Source organism: Plectrocnemia conspersa, unplaced genomic scaffold, assembly GCF_051122295.1.
Source record: "Plectrocnemia conspersa isolate PC_06_02 unplaced genomic scaffold, ASM5112229v1 ptg000007l, whole genome shotgun sequence".
Classification (NCBI taxonomy): domain Eukaryota; kingdom Metazoa; phylum Arthropoda; class Insecta; order Trichoptera; family Polycentropodidae; genus Plectrocnemia; species Plectrocnemia conspersa.
This window is the reverse complement of record NW_028277171.1, coordinates 9,477,551-9,499,537: the sequence shown is the minus strand read 5'-3', so window position 1 is coordinate 9,499,537 and position 21,987 is coordinate 9,477,551. Positions and strand designations below refer to the sequence as shown.

General features: G+C 31.3%; 1 protein-coding gene across 8 annotated transcripts; it reads left to right on the top strand.

Annotated features, from left to right (window-relative positions):
* Nucleotides 1-481: 481 nt before the first annotated feature.
* LOC148233866 (uncharacterized) lies at nt 482-19,367 on the top strand. Of its 8 annotated transcripts, none has more exons than XR_015810248.1 (18): nt 482-848; nt 7,500-7,716; nt 7,794-7,920; nt 7,995-8,142; nt 8,210-8,339; nt 8,409-8,584; nt 8,652-8,832; nt 12,237-12,383; nt 12,447-12,566; nt 12,701-12,793; nt 12,863-12,939; nt 13,260-13,404; nt 13,470-13,565; nt 13,629-13,735; nt 13,805-13,970; nt 14,133-14,778; nt 18,936-19,019; nt 19,098-19,367. XR_015810248.1 is itself a non-coding variant. In XM_088188784.1 (16 exons), exons 2-16 carry the CDS (start codon nt 7,551-7,553, stop codon nt 14,762-14,764), a joined length of 2,511 nt encoding a protein of 836 aa, XP_088044910.1. In that variant the 5' UTR covers nt 482-848; nt 7,500-7,550; the 3' UTR covers nt 14,765-15,869. The 8 variants fall into 8 exon arrangements, 3 of the variants coding, with proteins under 3 accessions (XP_088044910.1, XP_088044907.1, XP_088044908.1); XR_015810244.1 differs by having other exon boundaries at nt 12,629-12,793; XR_015810245.1 differs by having other exon boundaries at nt 7,485-7,716; nt 12,629-12,793.
* The last annotated feature ends 2,620 nt before the right edge of the window (nt 19,368-21,987 follow it).

The following is a 21,987-nucleotide window of genomic DNA, read 5'->3' as shown; positions in this document are numbered from 1 at the left end:
CAGTAAGCACCCCCATAAATAACTATCTACAACGAATTTACTTGAAAGAAGGATTATAAATAGCACAGCAATATGACGCAGCGGGGATTAATATAACAAAACGTTGTTGGCCACTTTGTAGCCAATAGGGCAAAATCAGCATTGTAAAACAAACGTATTGTTCTTACAGGCCTGAAATAACGTCGCTATATTAGACAGGTGTGTTTATAAAAACATAAATATTTATAAACTTTATGACTGAATTTAGGCAGTAAATAAATTTATTTAAATAACTTTATAGTGCAATAAATTCACACCCATTTATATTTACGCTGTCATTCCGCCACCTTGTAATCGATGTTTGAACGAAAATAACTTTATTTTAAAAAACAATGATTAATAAAACAAATACCTTCTTAAAATTGATAAAACATATTCATAATTGATTTTTAACAGTTGTAAAATTTGCTTATAAAAATAAAATTTCATAGAAACAGTTGCTATGGCCAAAGGCGAGCTGGCCGCGAATCGTTCTGTTATGATATTATTGTCGTTTATTCGGCCGAGCGTCCGGCATTTTCGGTGTTGTTTGCAGTTAATTTTATGCATACGCCTTCTGTCGTACTTCAGAGCCCTTGGGACCTTCGTCCGTGAATTCTCCGCGACACACCCGCGTGCTGGCCGTCTCGCGAGTCTGGTTCCGCGCAGACTAATAATACACATCGCGGGGTCATTTTCGCGCTTTGACATTTGGTGTTGTGAAAAGCATTTGTATAATAAAACTCGCTCGAAGATAGTTCGGATCCGGGCTATATTGTCTGATCGACTCTTAAGAACATGCAGGATAGCTTAGCCTGCTTATATTATCAGTAAGTTGCTTTGTATTGTGATATTTTCATGTGTGTAAAAATATACTATATAATGTGTATGAGTATTACACTATATGAATAAGAACGCGGTATGGATAATTTTTATATTACTTTTTGATTGTCAAACATGTAATATGATTGATTTCAATACATATTTATGATATTATTGAAATTAAACTGATAACTGGTATTTTTTTAAGGTGAAAACAACAGTAATCAATTTTATATTTATAAAATAATAAGGACTCATTTAATCTATCTATAAAAGTGTTTACAAATAACTAATGGCTGAAATAGTCTTTAGTACCTGCTTTTTAAGTGTTTGCCTATCTGTCGTTGCGGAATTTTCCTCTGTATGGTTTTGAATAATACCTCTTTTGACTGTTGTTTATAATGCAATTTATCATAGTTATATTTTGAAAATCTGACATTTAACCCTCGTAGTAACATTTCAATTTTCTATATGTAAGCTAAAATACTGTGTTTTTCAGTCAAATTTGGAACTAACTTTTTTTACCGATTGTTAATGTATTCGCAATAGTAAAAACTGTGAATAGTGTACCAATAAAATAAAATAAAATATTAGCATCAAAGCTTCAGAAGATCTATAAGATAAGGCCGACATTTGGTGATGGAATGTATGTAATAAAAAAGGAGGTAACGAGGAAGATATCGAATTTTTTGTCAATTATAGAAGTCCCCCCCCTCATTAACACGTTAAATTGGCGATGTGCTATTTGGGGTGTCGGCTACTTTATGAGTATTTGTAAAAAGTATTGCAAAAAATTGCATGAGTATTTTCTAGTTGTCCAACTACACACATCCAAATATCACCATATACTTTGGCGTTTTAATTATTTTATAACTGTATATAATTTATTTATAGTTATTGAGTGATATGCATCTTTACGATCGATAAATAGGTAGTGTGCTTAACCCCTTCAACGTTGTGCTTCACTGTTGAAAGTGTGATCCGCAGTGACACGAACTTTTTGCCGCTAGCGGATATATATACACCAAAATAATATTTTTTGGTGTGATATATTTTAAGACATGGAGCTGCGCAAAGTGGTGATCTGTTGCAGTCTTTACACCAGTATTTAGATTCCTTTCGAATACCTTTTTTATAACACAGTACATATCGTTTTGTTGGCTTTTGTTATGTCGTCGGCGGAATTAATAACGGAAAATTTGCTATTACTAAATGTAAAGGTTTTGCGGTTTTAGATCTTCTTAACTTCTCTTCCCTTTTTTCTATCAAACATATTTTTATTGATAATAGTACTATTCTGAATAAGATTATTAATTATTGCAACCAACTTACAAGTAAAAACTATGTAGAATATAAAACGAACAATATGAATTGAACAAACCAAATCTGTGAAACCTTTACGATCGCTTGACACACACTGACATAATCAAGTTTGAATAAGTCGGTTCCCGAGATGAATCATTCATACATCTAACGTAAACATCTGCGCAAGCGGACATATCCGTCGTTTCCATTGAGTTTTGCTAAAATTTTCAAAATGCGGATATATCCGTCATACCCACTTTACAAGTACTTTTGTCATGACGGATATATACGACATATCCACTTAAGGGGTTAAGTATAAAGTTATTATTGTATATTTATTTATCAATATTCTGCACTCTCATAGTACACGAGAGTGCAGAATAATGGTGATTATTGATCAAGCTCCGCAGCAATGAAAATCTCTGATTTCTATTCACTGTAGGATTTCATTTATAAAGTCATGCTATTACTTTGCGCGGGACTTTGTGCGTTAGTTACTTCCTTAATATTAAAAGTGTATTTTTGGTTATTAACCTTTCATAAAAAAATATTAATCCATTTAATAAAGAAAAATATATATTAACATCAAATTCCAACTATTTCATATCTAACAGTATGTAACATTATGAAAATATGAAATTTTAGGAGCCATATATAAATATCATTACAGTTTGGAGTTTTTTTTTGCAAATTTGCAACACAATGAAAAATGTTTTTTGCTACTCCATACAATACAATACCATAGAATGTCCTTTTAGACACATTTCATTTAAAAATATTTGTCAGAAGGGCTGCAAAAAATGGTCTAAAAAGGGATTGTTTCAAAAATATTTGAGAAACTATGCTCTAATTTTTCCATATACAGAGTGATCCAATACGAGTTTCCTATGTTGGCAGCACTGTAAATCAGACAGCTGTCAATAATCACCCCTGTTAGTAAGTGTCAAATGTTTGTTTGCAACAACACATTTAGAAATGGATTGAAAATTATTCAATTGTTCTATAGAAATAACAATTTATACGAACTGTGTATCGAAATTTAAAAAAGATTATGACCAATTTCATCATCCTACTGAGCGAAACTTTTTTAAAAGACTGGAAAGCCTGTGCATTATCGCCCACTGCGCCCATTCAGCCGATAGTATTGCTGCTGTAAGTGAAAGTGTGGCCGAAGATCCGGAATTCTTGATTCATCGGCATTCGCAGCTTTTGGGCTTTTCTTATTGCTCTCTTTGGCGCATTTTTCATCTGAACTTATAACTACTTTCAAATTTGTCTTTGTCATTATTTTTTTTCACAATTTTAGGCATTTCATATTTATTGTAACGTTCGCTTTTGCAAAAAAATATTTATATGCGCGTTGCGAGCGTTTTGTTCTGAAAGGACCTGGCGCCAGCCCCTTCTGTATCTCTAGTAGGTAGACGAAATATTGTAAATTTAAAAAAAAACCATCAACATTCTTTTCCGAACTTTGTTTTAAACACAATGAGTAAAAAAATATGTACTTTGAAATTTGAGTTATTAATTAATATATCATTAAAATGTTGAGTCAGACTCGACACGCGACTGGATAGGATTAATATTTATTTTTAAACAAAATTAGGGTTTTTTATATTTCAGGAATAAAACATTTTTACACTTAATCGCAGGCTGATTGCGCTTGAGCGCTATTACATAAAAATTGCCGATTTTTCCCTCATATAATTTTTTTAGTGGTGTTTTAATTTACACCGGATTTAAATTTTCTTTTCCTTTTTATTTACCATTTATTGTAGAATCCGTAGCTCTATTATTAACACCTAAAACGCCAGAATTCGATTAACTTTTTGGGGACTCGATCGTACAGCCAGACACATCTTAACACGCTTTTATGACACTCGATCTTTAAGGCCCACTGTCCACGGAGGCGTCGCTGCATAGACGCGTATTCGTCATTGTACGCTTGTACGCCTGCTTGCTGGGTACATATAAACTAACGAAATATTATTTGACTTCTTACCTCACTTCAAGCTTTCTCAGTCGACAGTGTTTCGTTAGTTTATATTATAAACTAACGAAACACTGTCGACCGAGCTGCAACGTCACGCTCACGTCGCTGCATGCAAGCTTCATGACGACAGGCGTCAAGCATGTCAGACGCCCGGGCGTATCGAACTGCGTGAACGTGTAGAAAACAATCGCAATTTCAGCTGCTAATTTTTTCAGATCGTCGAAAAGTACCAGTGTCTTTATAATAGTAATCTTGCAAATTATGCAAGAAAAGATATTACTGAGAAAGCTTGGAGTGAGGTGAGAAGTCAAATAATGTTTCGTTAGTTTATATGTACGCAGCAAGCAGGCGTACAACAAGCGTACAATGACGAATACGCATCTATGCAGCGACGTCCCATGGACAGCTCGCTCGGGCGTCTGACATGCTTGACGACTGTCGTCATGAAGCTTGCATGCAGCTTCGTGTGCGTGACGTTGCAGCTCCGTCGACAGTGTTTCGTTAGTTTATATGTACGCAGCAAGCAGGCGTAGAACAAGCGTACAATGACGAATACGCGTCTATGCAGCGACGCCTCCGTGGACAGTGGGCCTAACAGACTCTTAACACATTGTTGTCGGGACACGGATTTTTCCGTTTTTTGCGGAACTGCTGCTGGATTGCGGGACCCGTAAAAATCCGTTTTTTGTAGTCTGTTGCTAGAAGTCGGCTCACGTGTTTATCCGTGTAATTTGAACTGCATTTTTTTTGCTGTCAGCAGCTAGATGTCACTGTTTTGATATTTAATGAAGACATTATTTTATTCGTCGTCGCATTTATTACAGTTCCACCAAATGTATTGTACTAATTTTGATATTGAATTTTTATACCGTACAAAAAGTTAAATAACGAACTATAAAAAAATCCTGTTATCCCAAATATCTTCCATTATGTTCAATTCTATTCAAGATGCTTCGAGGAATTACTTTCTACCTGATGTAAGGGCCCATACGCACTGTCGGCTAGCCGCCGGCGACTAGGGACCGCCGGATCAAAAACGCAGGTAGCTAGACTAGGCGGCTAAGCCGAACGACTCGAGGTTGGGTAGTACATTCGCGAAGAAATTGCAATATTAATTTTAAAGAGAAAAAAATATTATTTTAATTTCAATATAATATTGAATTTCCCCGTATGAAACGCTTTTTGTTTCCCAAATGCAATTATAAATGTATCTGTATTATGTTAATAAAATTAATTTAAATCGAGAAGCAAGAAATAAAATAATATAATTATACATATTATTTCACAATATTTTTTTTTCATTATCAATATTCATATAAAATTATTGTAAACGATTCAGGATTCAATTTCTACGACGAGCTTTTTTGTGTCGAAGCCATTTTGTGTGAATGATGTATAAGTCGCCTCGAAAGTCGCTCCTCGTGCGAATGCACTCATCTAAACCCATGCTTTTATAGGTTGCCGCGACAGGCAAATCGCCTGTGCATCACCCCTGCACAGGATCGCGCCTGACGCTCCGGCGACTCGGCGCCTTCGTGCGTATGCACCCATTTAAAACCATATAAAGTACAGTCGCCGGGCGGCTAGTCGCCGGCGGCTAGCCGACAGTGCGTATGGGCCCTAAAAGAAGGGATGGTCAGGAGTGAGAAAACAAAACAAATTCCAATGAAATTTGACCTGGGGTAGATAACAAGCAACAGTCATTGCAACATCTGTGACTTGTTATAAAAAAAAATACATCATTACAGTTACGCGTAAATGTTCGGTCGTTCGGTTGTTTCTAAAAAATAGTTTTAAACCCCGAAATGTAAATAAATCTGACGATGAATTTTGTGTGGATAATTTATCTGATTATTGATGATTGGACCAAAATTGTGGCTATGTACCTTTTGACATACCTCTACACAGAGGTACGTGTTTTTAGAGATATCATACGTTGAAAAACTATTCTTAAAAACAAATTGTGACATATTTTAGTTTTATTTAGTGTTTAATTTGATTTTTTATTACATACATTTTTATAGTACTTTTATGTGCAAAATAAACGCAATTTTCCAATGAATATAAAACTGTCAACCTCCATGTTTCTTCTTCATTTGATAGTACTGTTTATAGTAAGTCTGTGTTTAAAATTTCATAATTTCATATTGTATAGTATAAAAGTTATGGCGAGTTTCCGAAAAAAAACGCGGAAATTCTTCGTTTCCGAAAAATTCCGCCGCTGCTAAAAAATAGCCCGCGCCAGGCTTGAAACAATACGACCCGACAACAATGTGTTAATGACATCTTTGAATATTTTAGGGTACCAAAATAGAATAATTATATTTAAGATAGTATTATCTTCTAACATATGTATGTCATTATTATAATTCTTTCCATACAAAATTAAATAATTAAAAATAATTAGTTATGTTAAAAAAAATCTTTTTCAATATACTTATACATATATTATCCTAAATAGGTTTATATCAATGTCACACCATAAGGAATTCTCATTAAGAATCGATGCTGACAAATTCTAGGATATTCATGCATGTGGTGTTCGTATTCTGAAACTTATTTTATGCCTAATTTATGGCATTTTGCAAAAGCCGACAAAGATTTTTCCCTTTGTGTAGATTGAATATTTACGACCGTAAAGTTATCATTGATATTGTATTTGGTGAGTGCCCACACCAATTTTTATAATTATCAGTAGTGTAGTTTTAGTAGTATGACAATTTGAAAATTGCAATTATTTGCCGACGGTACGTGTGTTTTTTCGCTTAAGTGCTGCACATTAAGTGTTAAAATAACAAATATATAATTTTATTAAATTTTTTTGCACACTAAGTAAAAAAGTTGCACAGGGACATTAATATGCTTTTTAAAAGTTCACCAATAAAAGGTACTTCTTAAAACGGGTACATCTGTGGGGGGACAATATAGGCTACTCAAATGTATCCGTTTTCGCTACGTTTTGTTATTCATTTATTAAAAATTATAGATGTTTTTACTAAATATTTTTGTAGTATATGTGCTCCTTCAAAAACGTTACTAATAATATGATTATTTTGTCGCTCAGAATATTCTATAACCCACTGTTAATGCATAGACTTGCAAAAACAGAAAATTTCGGGATTCATTCGGGATTATAGTCATAATTGTAATTTTTACTTCTATAATTACAATGTATTATTCTGTTCTATAGAAAAGCTATCTTAATTTGAGCAATTTCCAAATATTGATTTTTGTAAATTGAATTTGATTACCACTTTAAGTGTAATTCTTCTTTCATTACAACAGATATCAATATTTGCATTAAATACAACAAATCTGGATGTGAAAAGTTTTTTTTATAATATGACAGTTTATATTATTTTAGATAATATATGAAGATGAGGTAATATCAAATTGAAAACAACACATCACCAGCATGTCTTCAACGGCGACAGAAGAATTTGATACATTATCATTTGAGAAGCAATTAACGTCGCTAAAAGATACTCAAGACAGTATACAAGGACTCTCTTCCTGGTGCTTACAAAAAAGACAGCATCACAAGAAGATAGTTGCCAGTTGGTTGAGTATCTTAAAGAGAGGTTAGTTATCGCAATCGATATTATAAATTAATTATGCAAAAAGTTTTACATGTCTTTATGAATAAACATTTTTTTAGCTAAAGTCGAGCAAAGACTCACCCTTTTCTATCTTGCCAATGATGTGATTCAATATAGTAAGAAAAAAAGCTATGAATTTGTCGAAAGTTGGGGGACGACTTTACAAAAAGCTACACCTCTTGTTAGGTAATATATTTTATATTAAAAAATATATATATTGTTTTGGTAATATAATTTATAAAATGATAATTTTATTTTAGGGATGATAAAATAAAAAATAAAATTTTAAGAATTTTTCGAATTTGGAAAGAAAGACAGATCTACGATGAAGAGTTCCTGACCGATTTGACGGGCTTGCTTAGTATAACTGCCGGTAAACCGGCTGATGTTGATCCTAATGACTTTCAAGTAATGATCCTAAACTTGTATATATTTTACTAAATGTGGATAAGATTGAACGGTTTATTAATTTTAGGCAAAACAACTCGTCAATAAGATAAGGCAATGCTCAGTACTCGAAACTGAAACCGAGGTTCAACTGAAGCAAATCAATGAATGCACTTTGCCTTTAAAGAACGTTAAAGTTTTGTGCCAACTGTTGAAAGGTTTGTTATCAATTTTACCTTCTATATTACGTGATCTTTCATAGAGTAATTTATATTATCAATAAACAGATCGACGAGATACTGACGGAGCAAAGAAGGATCTGGACGATGGAATATTGAAGCTGGAAGGCTGCGTTTGTGCTATGCAGAAAGAGCTCGTGGCACGGGCCGCATTGTGCCGCATGTTGGAGAAAGCTAGAATTCACTATAACACGACGAAAGGGGAAGTCAAAGTTGTAGCAAATGTAAGATTTTATTTATATAACATTTTATGATTCATGTAACAGGGATTTTAAATAAGCTCGTTTTTAGGCGTATAAAAATTTCGGCAATCATGTACGTGGTTTAAAACGTAAGTTAGACGAACTATGCAAGGAGCTGCCATCGGAGATTAAGAGTCCAGTTCCATCGCCCCCCTCTCCCGGAGAGCCAGTACCGTCTCCAGGTCCAGATGAAGATTTGGAGCTGCCTTCTGGGATACTGGATAATTCAAGTATATATAATACATATACAAGTGTAGTAAAATCATTCATTATCATTCATGAAATTGTATTATTCAATTGTATATGCCTTACAATCACCACTTTTCTTTAAGATTTTTACCTTCAGTGAAATTCTTCTCTTATTAACCCTTTGGATGCCGGGCATTTTTGGAAAAATGTTCCAGAACTGCCGGGACTTTTTATTAAATAATTAAAAAGTCCAAATGTGTATTTTAGTTTGTAAACATGCTGTCGCGGCGTGCGACGCTGTCTGCAGTGAACTTGACCTAATTAATGACGAATATGCGATTGTGTGTTATTTTAATTCTTATTTGCACTGTAATAAGAGTCATTATCGCATGACGTATTAAAAATTACGAGATCTGAGCGGCCGAACTCCGACCAGGAATCCATAACAATAATATATAATATGTTATTTATTTTTAAAATGTAAATAAAACTTTTCGTAAATTAATAAAATATGATATTTTTAAATAATGGTTTAAGTAAAAATACCATACAGACTGTTGAATATATATATATATATATATATATATATATATATATATATATATATATATATATATATATATATATATATATATATATATATATATATATATATATATATATTTATGTATATATATATATGTATATATATATATATATGTATATATATATGTATATATATATATATATGTATATATATATATATATATATGTATATATATATGTATATATATATATATATATATATATATATATATATTTAAGTATATATATATGTAAATATATATATATATATATATATATATATTTATGTATATATATATATATTTATGTATATATATATGTATATATATATATATGTATATATATATATATATATATATATATATGTATGTATATATATATATATATATATATATATATATATTTATATATATATATATGTATGTATGTATGTATGTATGTATATATATATATATATATATATATATATACAGATATACAGATATATATATATATATATATATATGTATATATATATATATATATATATATGTATATATATATATATGTATATATGTATATATGTATATATATATATATATATATATATATATATATTCAACAGTCTGTATATATATATGTATATATATATATATGTATATATATATATATATATATATATATATATATATATATATATATATATATATATATATATATATATATATATATATATATATATATATATGTATGTATGTATGTATGTATGTATATATATATATATATATATATATATATACAGATATACAGATATATATATATATATATATATATGTATATATATATATATATATATATGTATATATATATATATGTATATATGTATATATGTATATATATATATATATATATATATATATGTGTGTGTGTATATGTATAAAAATAATGATTATAATATATTTATAACATATATTTGAAAAAATGTTATAAACCCCTGAATCAATTACCCTACAGACGGTTGCAAATGTATTGGATACTACGATTTCGGAGCCGTCGGATCCGGCAGTTCTCGCTAGTGTAGCAAAAGCCGATATATCGGATTTCGGTAGCCAAAGGGTTAATGTTCATTTTACTTTTGTCAAGTTTGAGGAAAGAAAAAGTGAGTTTTTTCTACCTACATCTCCATAAGATATGATATGATATGAATAATTCTGCATATAACCGATAAATGTTCTTGAAAACTTAACCCTTCTTTTATAGAAACATTAGAAAGACACTAATTACCTTTCAACATCATCATTCCTTAGTTCTTATAGCTCAGGTCTCCATAAAGAGTATTGAGAAAACCAAGCGTTTACTTAGAAACATTTTGCTTTTTCATAATATGTTTTAACCGTCATCGGAAAATTAAAATGTTGCATATACTTTCATACATTTCCATAATAATTAATGAATCTTTTTTCTGAGTTGAGGCAATGAGCCAAGGAGTTTTCTTATCTTTGTTGATAAATAAATAAATTAAATTAAGCTAAATTTTAGAATGAATCCTAAACGAAGGATTAGGTATTTATTTATAAATTTTGTGCGTTATTTATAATTTTTGGGAAAAAATTAATATTTTTTATTTAATTTAAAAATTATCGTTAAAAAACGGTTAACTGAATCAAAAAAATCTGGTTTTCGTTTTTTTTAAGTTGGTGAAAAACTGGTAAATCGATTTTGGTTTTAACACATTGTTGTCGGGACACGGATTTTTCCGTTTTTGCGGAACTGCTGCTGGATTGCGGGACCCGTAAAAATCCGTTTTTTGTAGTCTGTTGCTAGAAGTCGGCTCACGTGTTTATCCGTGTAATTTGAACTGCATTTTTTTTTGTTGTCAGCAGCTAGATATCACTGCTTTGATATTCAATAAAGACATTATTTTATTCGTCATCGCATTTATTACAATTCCACCAAATGTATTGTACTAATTTTGATATTGATTTTTTATACCGTACAAAAAGTTAAATAACGAACTATAAAAAAATCCTATTATCCCAAATATCTTCCATTATGTCACAAATCTATTCAAGATGCTTCGAGGAATTACTTTCTACCTGATGTAAAAGAAGGGATGGTCGGGAGTGAGAAAACAAAACAAATTCCAATGAAACTTGACCTGGGGTAGATAACAAGCAACAGTCATTGCGACATCTGTGACTTGTTATAAAAAAAATACATCAGTACAGTTACGCGTAAATGTTCGGTCATTCGGTTGTGTAAAAAATAGTTTTACACCCCGAAATGTTTTCACCCGATGAAAAGAAATCTGACGATGAATTTGTGTGGATAATTTATCTGATTATTGATGATTGGACCAAAAGTGTGGATATGTACCTTTTGACATACCTCTACACAGAGGTATGTGTTTTTAGAGATATCATACGTTCAAAAACTATTCATAAAAACAAATTGTGACATATTTTAGTTTTATTTAGTGTTTAATTCGATTTTTTATTACATACATTTTTATAGTACTTTTATGTGCAAAATAAACGCAAGTTTCCAGTGAATATAAAAGTGTCAACCTCCATGTTTCTTCTTTATTTGATAGTACTGTTTATGGTAAGTCTGGGTTTTAAATTTCATAATTTTATATTGTATAGTATAAAAGTTATGGCGAGTTTCCGAAAAAAAACGCGGAAATTCTTCGTTTCCGATTAATTCCGCGGCTGCTAAAAAATGGCCCGCGCCAGGCTTAAGACAATGCCCGAAATCACCCGACAACAATGTGTTAACCGGCTTGGAAGCCCTAATATGTTTCTATTACTCTAATTAATACGCGTATAATAGAATATGAGTTTTGGCTTTGCATACTTAATTGCATTGTTATTTTTAAATTGTGCTACATTTCTTTCTACAGATTGCAGCAATTTAAATAATTCATTCGGAAGCGACATGGGAAAAGATTTTGCAGCAAAGAGTTTCTCCAGCTTTGTAGGAAATTCAAGTTTTTCGCTATCTTCATTACGCAGTGCATCTGATATATTATCCGGAAAATCTGAAGAAGGTAAGCAAACGCAAAATTTTCAACTAAATCATTTTACTGTTACATTCATATTAATAATTTCAGCTAACAAAATCGAAGTCATCAACAGTAGGACTGATTCAGCTACGGACGTTGTAGTCGATATTCATTCATTGTTACAATCTCTAATACCAAATAAGCCTCCACTCTCCCTATCTTCAAACGGTAACTAATCATTAAAGTTTAATATGTTGTTTATATGTTTATATTATAACGCTGTATTTTAGATTCATATTTACCTTTATTGACTCCCCCACCACCGCCGCCTCCTCCCATTTTACCGGGACTGGATTTAATAGACCCTTCGTCGGACACTGTGGAAACACCGCGTCCCGTCCTTCCTCCTATGAATTTTTATGGAAGCATCTCAAATACAAGCATAAAAAATACTGGTAATTTATTTAATGTTATATATATTGAATTATCTGATCTAAATATTCAAATGTTATTATATATTTCAGATGTAACCCCGTCGCCTGATTTGTATGTGCAAGATACTAATACGAGCGGAAAATGGAACAGCGCTTGGGATATGCAGGTATTTTTTATTTAAATATAGAATTAGGATGCTGTATGTATAAATAGTTGAAAATATAATATAATATCTTTGGCATTAGAAAAAATAAAAAAATATTAGTCGAAACTTTAGACTTGTACTGGCACATCTGTTAAAATTATTTTATCAATGGTTTTCAATCTGTAGGTCGTATAAAATCAAAATTAAAACTAATTTATTTAATAAAAAAAAATATTTACAAAGAAATTTAATAGCATCTTAAACTTTATTCGTCGGTATGTTGTAACAGCTAATGTGACTCATTATTAACCTGTATAATTCATTACTTTTAATTTTTATAGAGGATTCTACCTTTGGAAACTCCCGAGTCGCCTTTGGAAAGATTTTCTTCGCCACCTCTCCCACCTCCTATCATACCTGTTCCACCTCCAATGCCTGATGTGGACCACAGACAACTCTTGGCGCCTCCGCTTTTAATCCATCAAGGTAATTCATATTATAATCCATAAATAATATAGTAATATACATAATTTATTATTAAAATTGTCTAGTGCTGATGAAAGGGGATGACGTAGATCATAGAAGATTACCACCACCTCCCATTCTATCGCCACAATTACAAAATGATCTGAACAGAAGTGCTAAAGGTATATCTAAATGAAAATATTTTTTAATAAATGTACATATATTAATTTTATTTTATTTTGCAGATGTAGATCATAGAAATTTAATTTCTCTCACTATGGGATCTATACCTCCGCCGCCAGCTCCACCCCCGATATCCCCGTGGACTCCTCTAGCTTCACAATCCGATCAGGTATGTGTAATATATTTTTGCATGGAATATTTGTGATTATTTTATAAAAAAAACTATTTTGCTCGATAGGATTATAGAAGTGATGAGTTTTCCACTGCGGTTCCGCCGCCTTTACCGATCATGACGATACAACCGCCGACGCGACGTTTGATGACGGACAACGTCGAAAGCATAGACATGGAAATGTCAGACGAAGAAAATATGGATGATCCTAATCAATCGTCTCAAGATGATGGTAAATCAGTAAAATTTATTCATTGAGAAGAGCTTTTAAAATTTGTGTCAAAATTATATTTTGACGGTAAATATATGGCTGCTTTCAGTGAATATACAGTAGCTAGTAAAAATATTTTTATTGGTCGTAATGAACTGCTTATTTATGTGATTTATATTTTAGAATTCACGAGAAACTTGAGGTTGGAAAACTCAATGGCGCGGATACACGGTCATTCGCCCGGATCTTACCAACAGCAGCCTCCGACATACAGAAAGCAAGATGCAAATAATAGGACGCCGAATAACAGAATGTCGACGCAGAACGACAGTCACAACAACTCGCAGCAAAACAGCTCTTTCGCTAGAACGAACTTAGTGCGTATCAACAGCAATGACGATTTGGATAATTCGTCCAATTATAACTATTTCAACAAAGATAAAGACATATTCAGCGACTTTCCGAGCAATGCGATGAATCCGCAGAATCCAAACTTACAAGACAACAATAGCTCGTTCTACAGCCAAAACGATGAAGACTGGGAAAACAATGAAGAGGAAGAGTCGTGGCAGAAGCGCGGTGGCAGGATGATGAACCCACCCATGCCCAACTTCGCAAGGAACAACAGCATGCCAAATTTCAGCCATATGCCTCCACCAATAAACTTTAGTCGGAAGCCAACTCCGTTGCTGACGACGCCGCTGATAGACGAGCACAACTTCAAAACACACCTCTCTAGGGGCAACGGCAACTATCGGAGGCCCCGGGGTCACCACAGACCCCCTAGGGGCAACCGAATGAGTAACCACTGGTGATGAAAATAAGCATGGTAAATAAGAATATACAATTTTTATTATGTCAGTATGAAAACTCCATGGCAAGTTCATATTCACTCGTGAAATTTAGTTACCCCTAACTGGCAGCTTTGACCGAGGACCTAACCAATATATAATACTTTTCAATTACCTTATTGCTTTACAAATAATCATAGTATATGGATGTTTTTACAATAATAATAAAGTACAATTAAATATTTTATGATAACAAGTATCAAGTATATTTTTAAGCAATTTAAAAGCATTATTCAAGTGTTGGTTCTTGCCGTTGGGGCCTTCATATAATATGAAGACTAAGATCTACATTTCATTATTATTTTTTTCATCTACATATCCTGTATGTTATGCAATATATACAAATGTTATTACATTGTATATAAATGTGTGTACAAATCGCAACAGTCAAAATTTACCAGTGCCTAGTCAAAAATATTGGATAGTCAAAAGTGAACTATAAAATGATTTTTTTAAAAATAAAATACATTTTTTTGTATAGATAAAGCAAATGGTTTAATTTAAAGACTCGATTTCGATATGTTAGTTATACTTTAGTGTTGTAAGTCGATCTTATTGTTAAAGATTTGTTAATAATAAATATATAAGTGTTGTTATTTGCACTTTCATAGTTTTTGGTTGTATTATAACTGTGTTGAATGTGTTTACCACATACATGTTAATTTGCCAGGGTTTTATTGAGTTAGTTTTAAGTTTATAATAATTAGTCTTGGCAGACTATGTCTCGCACGAATCCATTGATTATAAATAATCAACATTAATTTGTAGTATTTTGGACATATATATTATATATCCCTCTAGATACCTAAAACTCTTATTTTTGTCTTGTTATTCAGTATAAATTAATTTTATAAAAAGTGCCTAAATTTATTTCTGTTTTTTTTTAGTTATTTTTACAATTGTCATTTAATTCTGATTATGTTTTTTTATGATTACTATAATATTAAGTTGAATAAGAAAAAGTAATAGTAACTATTTTTTTGTGTATAGTAATAAAAATGTGTTAAAAATATTGAATATGATAACAGTGACACGAAATTTGTTTTGCTTAGAATAAACAACTTGTACATTATCGTGCTTTTTAGACGTGTATTTTACATGTATTTTTCTGTTTTGTTGATATATTTCTTTTTATATACATATATATATATTTACCTATATATAAAACATTGAAAGTATATTAGATATTGAGATGTACCTTTTTTCTATAAAAAGGAACTTAACCAAATTCGTAAAACGTTCTTATTCACTCCTCTTCAATAAACATTCTAATCCCCGTGGTTTTGATTTTTTATGAATATAATTAATATATTATAAACTGATTTATAGAACTATGATCTAAATTTTATATTGTTATTACATTTTTTTATTGATCAAGATAAAAAAATAATGCATTCAGTAACTTCATATTTCTTGTGATATAACAAAAAAAGATGCGTTACAAAGTCGCAGGAGGAAAACTGTGAAACAGCAAAAAGAAAAATGGTAGGTATAATTGGGGTTGAAAAGTTGTTTGAAATTTAGTAAAAATATATACCACAAATAATGAGTCAAAAATCTTAACTAACAATGCTAAAGTGTTTTTTGTGCATCTTTCTCAATTAAATGTTTCTGTAAATAGTATTCATTATAAGAACGCTGAGTAGTTGAAAAAATAAAAATGTTGCGCCATCAGTTCGCTTATATGACAATGCAGAGATGATACTCGTTGACTTGTTATGATATTCTTTAAATTTCTCACAAATGTCAGCTATTGTAATGAAAATGTTATGCATAGATGACCCTCAATCACAATCAGACATAATGAGTCCATCTCATTGGACTGGTTGCCCGTGTTACTAGCGATTTTCAGAAATTTTGCTGGCTGTTAAGCATTTTTATGCTGAAGGAGACAGTTTATGCTTGCATGCGTGCTTCCAATTTTATTCTTATAGAGCTCATTTTTAAGTTCAGATAGTCTATCTACGGTGTTGTGGAACTGCTCTAGAATTTCTGGATGGATTTGTATTAGTACATTCCCATAATCCAGATAGACTTGAACTTCTCGGTATACCATAGTCTTATTATAGATTGAAAAATCTGAGTGTTCCGAAAAGCCAAAACAGTTTTCCAAAGTTTCGTTTTGCTTTTTTCGTCCTCACTCCATTATAACTTTGTTTCACGTCAAGCCAAAGGTACTTTGAAGTATTGGTATATGGTGCAACTGAAATTTGATATGCATCACAATAGTGCATTACGGTTTATTTGAAAATTAAAAAATATAACCGAATCGTTGGATATCGCTTATAAATAACAGGTATTGTAATGGTCATAGTACACTACCTTGAGGTACTCCAACTGATATATTTTTAGGGGTATAAATATGTCTTCTTGTTTAACTCTTAATCATTTCTCTGTAATGTACGACTAAATAATCAGCTATATGGTTTAGTTAGAAGTTTTCTCATGTGTTATGCCTTATCAAAGGTTCGAGCAAAGTCCAAGATTGTTATTGAGCACATATTTTTTTAATGTTTTATCAATAACATTAATTTTCTCTATGAAGCCAAACTAGTGAGACATAATCACGTGATTGTCCTCAGTATCACTTTGAGATGCTTTAGAAGCAGATTCTCATATAGCTTGGGAATAACTAGGAGAAGCGACATAGGCCGTTACGAAGTATGTCAGTTTTCCTGCTTTTTATATCATAAACACTTCTATTATCTTTCATTACTTAGTGACATATTTCAGCTTAAATTAAAAAAATTCGTGATAGTTTTAACGGAAGTTTTTTTAAACCTTTGAAATTGTATTAATATTAAAAAAATGCATATGTATTTATATTTATTTTATTACTATAGCATTATTAGTTTAGAAGAGATGTTGTTTCAGTTAGAAATTAAAACATGATTTGATGGATGAAGACTAAACAATGTAAAATGTTTGCAAACGTTCTTATCATATAAAATATAGTTCATATTGACAGGTATAAAACGTTTTTTTGCTGTTTCTTTCCGGAGCATTTCTATGGTTAAATGCAAGGTTTCGACTCAAAATATTAATTTCAGTCTAAATAATATCTTTGCCAAATCTAAATGATAAGACTAAATATTATTTCAAAGTTTAGTGTGCTGAGGCTCATTTTTGCTGAAACAACATGACAAGATTATCCAAAGATGTAATTTAATACAGATTGGTATAAAAAACTATAGACTAACATTTCGTAATTTATCATTTCTCAATCATTTGAATATTTCTTTTAGTTAACATGTAGTACTTATAATTATTCTTGAATTTTTAGTGATGTCTGATGTTTGGGTCGTGGCGTCTATCCGCAGACTTCTAGACGGTTTCTCCTAAACCAGAACAGGTTGTTATTCTGTCTGAATGCCTTTTATTTTTCCATCAATTACATGCACAAAATACTCCATTGTACAATGTTTTAGTTTGTTTAATAATAATTTCTTTCAGTGTGCCATTTGGAGTACCGTGTCGTTGCCTATGAGCGTAGTAAATTAAATCCTCGCCTCGTGCCTATTCATGTTTGCTCAGTTTCGCATCCATGGAGCAATACCAACTATATATAATAGTGCAACATTCAGTGTCGGAGCAGTGAAAATATGTTCCTGCAATAAATTCGCTTAAGGCCATCTCAATTCTCTCTCATATTTCATCATCTAGATTTATCCCCAGGTATTTGAAATGTAGGATATAATTAACATTTTTTTGACTGTCGACAACTGTTCATTAGTTCATCTTAAGTTTTATTACAGATTGAAAGTCTATGGATTTGTGATATCTGCGAATCAAATGTTATTTATGGTTTCTCTAACATTATGTACTAAGCTTTTATTTAATTTTGAGCTTTAAGCTTTACATTGAGTGCTGATTTAAGAGTGACAAGTACAATAATATAAACAGAGAGTAAAAGTTGATGATATGCAAACTAATTCAGTTTGAATATCACCTACTTTTACGACTTACAATGTTTTTGTAGTATACAATGTCCAACATGATAAAATTAAGTTATTATACAACCAATAATATGAGAGACCAATATATTATGAAATCGTGTACAATAGTTTTAATATTGTGAAAACGTATTTTAATATTACGCTTAATATTATTTTAAGTTATGATTGTTATTTTATAGATTTTGCTTGTATACATGCTTTTTCATCTCTATGGAGCAGAAGACACCATTCAAATGGAAAATTTGTTTTTTGAAACAAAACAGGTATGTGTCTATGTGATTTTATATGGCAAAAAACAGTATCTCTGTTTTGGATGATTTTTAATATTTATTATATTGCAGATGTGTTTATACTTACTGACTTAAATATGAACCTTGATCTTCTATCTGGTCCACGGCTACATTGACAAGATCATGAGCTTCATCATTCTACTGGCTCCAGCAAGAGCAGTACCTATGCCACTCTTAACCTTCAGAGAAGTCACTGTCTTCCGAGCGGTCTGCTGGAACTTGCTCTCCACATTGGTTTGTTATGCAATTGATTATTCTCAATTCAAGCTATATGTCCTGTAAACTTGGATGTGCCTATTAAAATCCTTATGTGTGTCGAAATGAGTATCGCAATCTTTTCCCCTAAGTGAGTGCCAAGCCTTTTTTATCTGTTCTTTGCAAAGCTTGGTCGAATGGAAAAAAAGCTTTTTTAAACCAACTAGGTTGTATTGTTAAATTCAGCCTCTTTAAAGAAGTTTCGGGTCTTGAGGCTAAAGGGTTGTGACTATTCAGTTAAGTTGTACAATTTAACGCAGTGAAATATTGTCGAGTTGTAAATATTTTGTAGATCAAGCGTTGGTAGAGAAGTGATGTCTTCTGGATCAGTGTTCCTCAACCAGTGATCCACGGACCCCAGGGGGTCCGTGGGACAGGGGTCGGCAGACTTTCAAATGAGAAGCGCCAAGTTGTCAAAGAAATATGATAACAAATGTATCAGAAAACCATTTATAATATATGTATTTTTAGGGCAAAAAAACGTGATAAGTTCAAGATTCTTATTAAAAATTTTGTTAGAACAGTGACTTTCCATCGCTTTTGAAAGCTTTGTTATGTCTGGCAAATAGTTGTTTTCAATTTTAGGCATGCTTGTAAATTATCGTCTGTTGATTTGCTTCTTAGCTTATTATTTATTTGATTCATAAAAGATAATGTTTGATCGCATATATGAGGGGGACCATAAAAAACAAGACTTTATTTATAATTTTTATTTTTCAATATTTGTACATCAAATTTTGACCACCATCAAAGTACTCGCCATTGACCAATATGCACTTATCAAAATGTTTTTTCTATTGTTCAAAACAGTTCTAGAACTCACATAATGTGATGTATTTTATTTGAGATTGTAAAATTGCACAAGTTACATGAATATTTTAACGAAATTAAAAAAAATATTCGGGCATGCTACGTTACAATTTATTATTGAATGAGATAGAAATAGGAATTTCCAAAAGTGGGTGATTAAAAATTTGCCATTGAAATTTAATTAATTTCAAGAATTGTTGTTGAAATTTAAGTTTGAAATATATAGTTTAATCCAATATAGATGTTCATTATGTTTTGCCCAATTTTTTGTGAACATTTCGTATCTATTTCGTTCCGAGACGTAAAGTGGTCAAGACACATTAAAGTTATTATATAATGTTCTAATCTAGACTGTGGTTTTACTATTCAACGTGTATTTATTCTAGCTTAATATTCACATATAATAAATATATTTAGATTTTTTTATAAACTGTATATACTTTAGGGACACCAATATCTTGTAAGTGCTTAAGGCCTCTAAATGTTTTAATCCGCCCCTGGTTGAACCTCTTCGTCTAACTTTAACCACCTCCTCCTGTCGCCTCTGAGCGATCCAAAGATGTAAACTGAGCATTATCATGTTGTAACTGTACTCACATCGTTTTGATTCTAATGCCGGTCAAAATTAATATTGAGAGGATTGATTTCCAACTAATGGCAGTGAACCCAGGTTTCATAGTAACAATTCTATATTGGAGGCTATCATATTCATGCTAGCCATATTGAAAAATGTAGTGAAACTGCAGAATATGACGCACCTTAAGAAGTAAGGCTATTTTGTATACTAGTACTCGGTATACATCCATCATAATACCTTCAATTGCTGAAATGGACTCTGATGTCACTACTCTTTGTGTCCGATCTGATAAAGAGGAACTTTCCATTCCTACCTTTGCTGAAGTGACAAACATGCAGCACCATACTAAACCTTTGTTTGCCGTTAGTATATTTTCAAATGAGGTAGCCATTTCAAGCTACTGATGTCTTCTTGTATTTTTTAAATTATATGTAACACTGGAAAAGAGTAACTACTAATAGAATATAATTTATATAATCAAATTATTTTTATTTTTAGTATTTTTTTAGCAACGTGGGAATTGTAGCAGGGAAAAATATATTTTTCATACACATTGTATGTACAGGTAAAAATATTTTATTACAATTATTCTTGATATTAAGATGTTTTAAACATAATTGCGATGTCTGATCTTAATATCAGATGTCACATTTTTTTATTTTGTAGAGAATTAAAAAAAAAAATGATTATTCATTTTTATATTGATTAAACGTAACTAACATATTTTTTCTAAAACCAATTAAAGTTTTGGACATATCTTTATTTCAAAGTCAACCTATGTAAGTGAATGAAATTAACTTACCTTGACTCATCTTCTTTTGCTGAAACCAAAATATAGAAAACCAAAAATGTTAAATTTTGGATTTTGATAGCTTATATTTCTGTGATTCATATAATATTTTTGAGACATGTCTATATTTCAAGTAACATACAATTTTTTTTAGTATAGAAGGAACAATTTGTATGAGTTAAAATTACTATATTTAATTAATTTCTGTATACACTTCAAAAAGCAGTATAAAAATAGTTATGTTTAATATTGATTCTTGACATTCAATTTAAAAACAATTATGTTTATATTTAGATACTAATTGGACTGTTTCTTGCAGATAATTAAATGTGCTGAAAACAGCGTAGCGAAAACGATCAGTCTGTTCGTTCACGAGAGGCTTAACCAGCAATTAAGCAGCTTCGTAACTATCAGCCAAATTACTTGATAATAGCCCTGTAGTAGCTTGTTCGAAACTCATTCGCATTAAGTGTATGCTTTGTTCAAGTTTTTTGATGCAGTTATATGTT

Coding starts and splice junctions, on each gene's coding strand:
- LOC148233866 (XM_088188781.1), top strand. CDS start 7,551: ATGTCTTCAACGGCGACAGAAGAATTTGATACATTATCATTTGAGAAG. Junction 7,717..7,793: donor GTTGAGTATCTTAAAGAGAG/GTTAGTTATCGC, acceptor ACATTTTTTTAG/CTAAAGTCGAGCAAAGACTC. Junction 12,794..12,862: donor TACAAGCATAAAAAATACTG/GTAATTTATTTA, acceptor TATATATTTCAG/ATGTAACCCCGTCGCCTGAT.